Raw genomic sequence first — 5,000 nt, 5'->3', positions numbered from 1 at the left:
TCATCCACCCCACCCACCACAGAGTCGCCACTTTCACCCATTACAGACCCTTCATCCACAACAACCACAGAACCTGCGTCAGAATCCCCGACGTCTAGGCGCCCCTTCAGCCTAGGTTCCTTAACTGCTCATCCTCGAAGAACGACATCTTCCTCCTCCACTACGACGTCACAACGCCCTGCTACCTTCCGCAGAACATCACTGCCCCCACAAAAGCCACCACCTCATATTAGTTCGCCGAGGACTACCACGAATTCTCCTCAAACAACACCACATCATACAAGTTCCGCAAGACCCTCGCCACATGATGTCAGTTCCTCTGGAGCCCAACCTTTGCACACCACCTCCCCAAGGAATTTGCCGACTTCCATCACAACCCCCAGGGCGTCACTCCCCAATGGCAGAGTGACGCCAGGATCACGCAGGGGGCGATCTCGGGCCGGGGGATTCCTCGGCGGACCTTGGGCCCCTGCGCGACCTTTTCGAAGCCTTGACACAGTCATGGTCGCCGACGAATCAACGGACAACGAAGGTGTAGATACAACAAGAGCAGACATGGTACAGTGTTTATAGTTGATATTTTTAGTCTTTCCTTGAAGGTAATGTCATGAATTTATGAACTTTCCATGATTTCATTTGATTTGTCTAGGCTTAAACAAAACAAGAAAGATTAAGGAGAAAATGAACCTAAAGTCAAACTAAACCCCTTTTTGCAAAGGAGTACGTGGCCCTTCTCGAGCGGCAGCTGCGTGACCTGCGGGCGCGGGTGAATGCATGCAGGCTCTGCCTGGCTCCTCCACAACGGAACTTGCCCACGTGCGGAGGCGGCCCGGCGTGGAGGGAGCACCGGCGGAGGAACAGGATCATCCGTCGAAAGCAGCGAGCTCAGCGAAAGGAGAGACGGAAGCAGAGGAAAATGAGAAACGAAACCACAACGGAACTGCCCACGACGACCACTTCGACCACCACCACGACGACCACTTCAACCCCCCGGACGGAAGCTTTTCTCTCCGATGTCGGGCGTTCCGAGAGGCAAGTCTGATTTACTTACTACTTCATTTATTTACCATTTTCTAATTATATCCATTATGTACAATCAAGTTTTATTTCTCTATGTGTGACTAGCATCATACTTATCACCAAGCGTATTCCATATATTTAGCCTTGATAGTTGTCCTGTGACTGATATGTTTACGAAGTTGATGCGTGTACATCCTACAACCCCCCTCCCCCCACACACACACACAAATAATTTTCATCACGATCGTTTCATGACACGCTTCGTCCTCATGAGCAAAAAAAATCCTGTGTCCGCAGTGACATCAAGAAGGACAACGCCCGCGCTCGCGAGAACCACCGCATGAGCACCGACTTCCGGCGCGGCTTCAACCAGAAAATCTCCCGCATGGACGAGGCGCTGATGCAGTTTACGGAAACGCAGGCTGCCTTCTGCAAGGAGCTCAGGGACAACCTCGGAGGCAGACTGAAGAAGCGCGGCCAGGAGCTTGAAGCGCTTTCGGACCAGATCGCCGCCCTCGTCCGCTCCTCAACCACGCAGATCTCCGCGCTCGAGAAAATTGCGTCGGATCAGGTAAAACTTATAATTTTGATAATGGATGTAACGCTTATTTGGTCTTTCTTTATGGTTTCTCCGTTGTGTCCGTGCCCGGCTCTCTCTGTGTCTTTAGGGGTGTTTCCCCGATTCCTTTCTTCTCCTTTGTTTTTATTATTACTACCGTTATTTCTCCCTCTAATCTGTTTTGATTTCGTTTTTAATTGTAAAACTAGAAGTTAATTCTCAGTGATAAAAGATTTCAGTCTCACGTAGAATTTATCTCTGGCAAGCATGTGCTCATCAGAACATTATCCAAATGCACATGAAAGAGTAAGACTTTATAACGCAGTTCTGTGTGTGTTTCTTCCAAGTTGTATGCAAGTCAGACAAGTATTGAGAAGAGGCTGGCCTTGACTCAGGCTTTGAGGGACTCCCAATTAAGAGCAATCCGGAATTATCACAAGCAAACCTTTCTGCCTGCCGCTGCCGCCATTGCAACTGTACTCTCCGAGCAGGCGTCTGTGGCCACTGGCATGGGCGTCGATCTTATTACCAAGGTTAGTGTTGGAACTGGCCGTTATTCGTCAAATTTATGTACTGGGATTTGCAATTATTTTTTTAAGAATAAAGAAATGGTTCTTGGCATCAAATGTGTACTCTGAAGTTGTGTGTGTTTGGTTTTGCATTACTTATTATTATGATTTATTTGGCCAGTAATACAGGCCAGCCGATTTAGTTATTTTATTTAAAGAGAAAGACAAGAAAAGAAAGGAATAAAAAAGAAACAAAATACATACTTACACACACAAGCATGTAAATGCACACACATGTACACATACAGATACTCAAACACATGTAAACACACACACACACACACACACACACACACACACACACACACACACACACACACACACACACACACACACACACACACACACACACACACACGCGCGCGCGCGCGCACTCACACACACACACACACGCACAACGCACACACTCACGCACACACACACACACACACACACACACACACACACACACACACACACACACACACACACACACATACATACATGTACATACAGACAGACAGACAGACAGACAGACAGACAGACAGACAGACAGACAGACAGACAGACAGACAGACAGACAGACAGACATATACACATACACACACATACATAAATATAAATGATCACATAATATTACAGCTACCTAGCAACGAATTTGAAACATTGCAGGTGGAGATGCTGCAGGACGTGTACCTCACCTATGCCACCCAACAGGCTGATACTCTACAAAAGTTGGAACAAGAGGTGAACATGTTTGCCTCGAAGCACAATAACATGGTCATGCGGTCAAGAGATCATGCAAACCACCTTCACATCAACACGGAGAGCTTTATCAGGGTTTGTAAATTTTCGTGTTTGTGTTTTGAAAAAAAAAAAAAAAGACATTATAATTTTGTACACTGAACACTGTAGGTCATAAACTAGGTTTTGCATAAGTGCATACCTGTATACATGCAAGATCTGACTCTAAGTGATCTGTTATCAACCTTTTCCAGGAGTTACAAACAAGGATGAATAATGTGGTGAAAGAGCTGGTTCTCATTCGCCTCCAGAGTCAGAATTTTGTGTCTGTGAATAATGATACTTACAATAATATTTCTGGCAGGTAAGTTTCTGTTCTTACTTAGGAAAGTGATGAAGAGCTTTGGTTTTTAAATCCTAAGTGAATTGGAGATTAAATATGTGATATTTTTATGCCTGTAACCATATTATGTTGTAAGGTTTTGTTTAATAAACGTTATAGTAAGGTTTTTTTTTCAGTCTGAACAAGACTAAACAAGCAGTGGATGATCTCTCACAAGGGCTAAGACATCGTATTCTTAATGCTAAGGAAAAAGAGCATGATTTTAGGAAAATCTTCAAGATGGAAACAAATCAGATCAGTGATTCTGTTGAGAATGGTGTTAGCAAAGTAAGTATTTTTTCAATTTTCTGATTATTCTGATTATTGGGATAGCATTTGTATGTTTCAGTTTTTATCCGTTAAAGTTAGGCTTTAGAATTTTCATATTACCAGAATGGTTGTTCAACAATTTAATCATGGAATTATATTATGCTTCAAGTACCTGAAGTAAATCTTCCTATTATAATATCAACACAGCAGGATATGCAAACAGATGATTATACTGATTATTGTATTTCTGTAGGTTAGCAATTATGTGTATATTCCTGAGATTAAAAAGTATTAGATAGGAAGCAAAATTGAAGATATATCATATTCATAAAAGGAATGTGTTTTCTTGTTTCCAGTACAATTTGATGTTCTACAAGGAAATAAGATGGACAGCTTTGTATTTCTTTATAGAATAAGATGTTCAGTGTATAAAAATCCCTGGATATTAATAGCAAATTTAATGTTTCAATAGGAGAGGTGAACTCATATTAAATTCATAGAAAAATTCATATTATGCTTGAGTACATCTCACAAGTTTGTACATTACATATATATAAGTGGCTTATATATTGAGGAAAAAAAGGCAGTAAAGTTTAAGTTACTTTTTTAGTTTATAAATTTTTTTATTATATATTTCAGCAGATTTACTACAAATTGACATTACATCCACAGGCACTGATGTTCAATCATGCAGTGATGACACAGATTGAAGATACGGAACTGGATACCCGTGTCTTTGTGGGCCAATCTTCAGCTGCCTGGAACGAGCTCTACCTAAATGAGGAGTCAGAGCTGCGAAAGGAAGCTGATGATCTGAACAACAATCTACACAGTCATGCTCACCATTCCCAAAATATTCTTTCTGGGCTAAGAAGTGCTGCAGAAACTCATGAACTGGTACTGAACAGATAGGTGTTGTGTACTTTTAGCAGATTATGGAAATTTAAAGATAGAAAAGGTGGAGGCACTCCCTGATGTCTATGCACTCCCCTATCCAAACAGTACTCATGGAGTCTATTCTAATTAAAAATAGAAAAAAAATATTAAGTAAAAAAAGGAAATGTTATGACTCATTATAATTTTTTCTCAGTATTATTTTCCCTTATTAATGGTAGATAGAAATTTAAGAATAATGTTAGTAATGCATAGCTTGTTATTAAGCAGAAATTAAATATACTCCAGGTATTGGAGGACCAGCGAATGGACTTCCAGAAATTCATCCGAAAGCGGCAAGATGCCTTGGACACTCAGTGTTCAGCCATAACTGACTGGGCAATGCTGATGTCATCTGAACTTCGCAGACGAGATCAAGACTTGCACAGATTCCTAAGTGAAGATCTCCAGTATACAACAGGTAATAATTTTTTATCTTTGCTTTGGTGTTTAGCATTGTTATTTGCATCTCTATGAATATCAGGAGCTTTTTGTATTTTCCTTTCCTTTCCTTTTATTGATCCTGCTGTTTCCCTGCTTGCTG

General features: G+C 41.6%; 1 protein-coding gene across 1 annotated transcript in view; it reads left to right on the top strand.

Annotated features, from left to right (window-relative positions):
• Positions 1 to 5,000, top strand: part of LOC125026612 — a 208,241-nt gene that overhangs the window by 196,605 nt on the left and 6,636 nt on the right. Inside the window, exons 2-10 of the mRNA XM_047615175.1 lie at positions 1 to 558; positions 719 to 1,032; positions 1,318 to 1,591; positions 1,927 to 2,112; positions 2,800 to 2,967; positions 3,126 to 3,235; positions 3,391 to 3,541; positions 4,196 to 4,420; positions 4,706 to 4,877. The exon at positions 1 to 558 is cut by the window's left edge and continues 201 nt beyond it. Of these exons, the coding sequence (XP_047471131.1) occupies positions 1 to 558; positions 719 to 1,032; positions 1,318 to 1,591; positions 1,927 to 2,112; positions 2,800 to 2,967; positions 3,126 to 3,235; positions 3,391 to 3,541; positions 4,196 to 4,420; positions 4,706 to 4,877 (2,158 nt within the window). The remainder of the gene's footprint in view (positions 559 to 718; positions 1,033 to 1,317; positions 1,592 to 1,926; positions 2,113 to 2,799; positions 2,968 to 3,125; positions 3,236 to 3,390; positions 3,542 to 4,195; positions 4,421 to 4,705; positions 4,878 to 5,000) is intronic.

The sequence above is a fragment of the Penaeus chinensis genome, chromosome 6, assembly GCF_019202785.1.
Source record: "Penaeus chinensis breed Huanghai No. 1 chromosome 6, ASM1920278v2, whole genome shotgun sequence".
In the NCBI taxonomy this organism is placed as follows: Eukaryota; Metazoa; Arthropoda; class Malacostraca; order Decapoda; family Penaeidae; genus Penaeus; species Penaeus chinensis.
The sequence above is the reverse complement of the archived record's forward strand: the minus strand, read 5'-3'. Positions and strand labels throughout refer to the sequence as shown.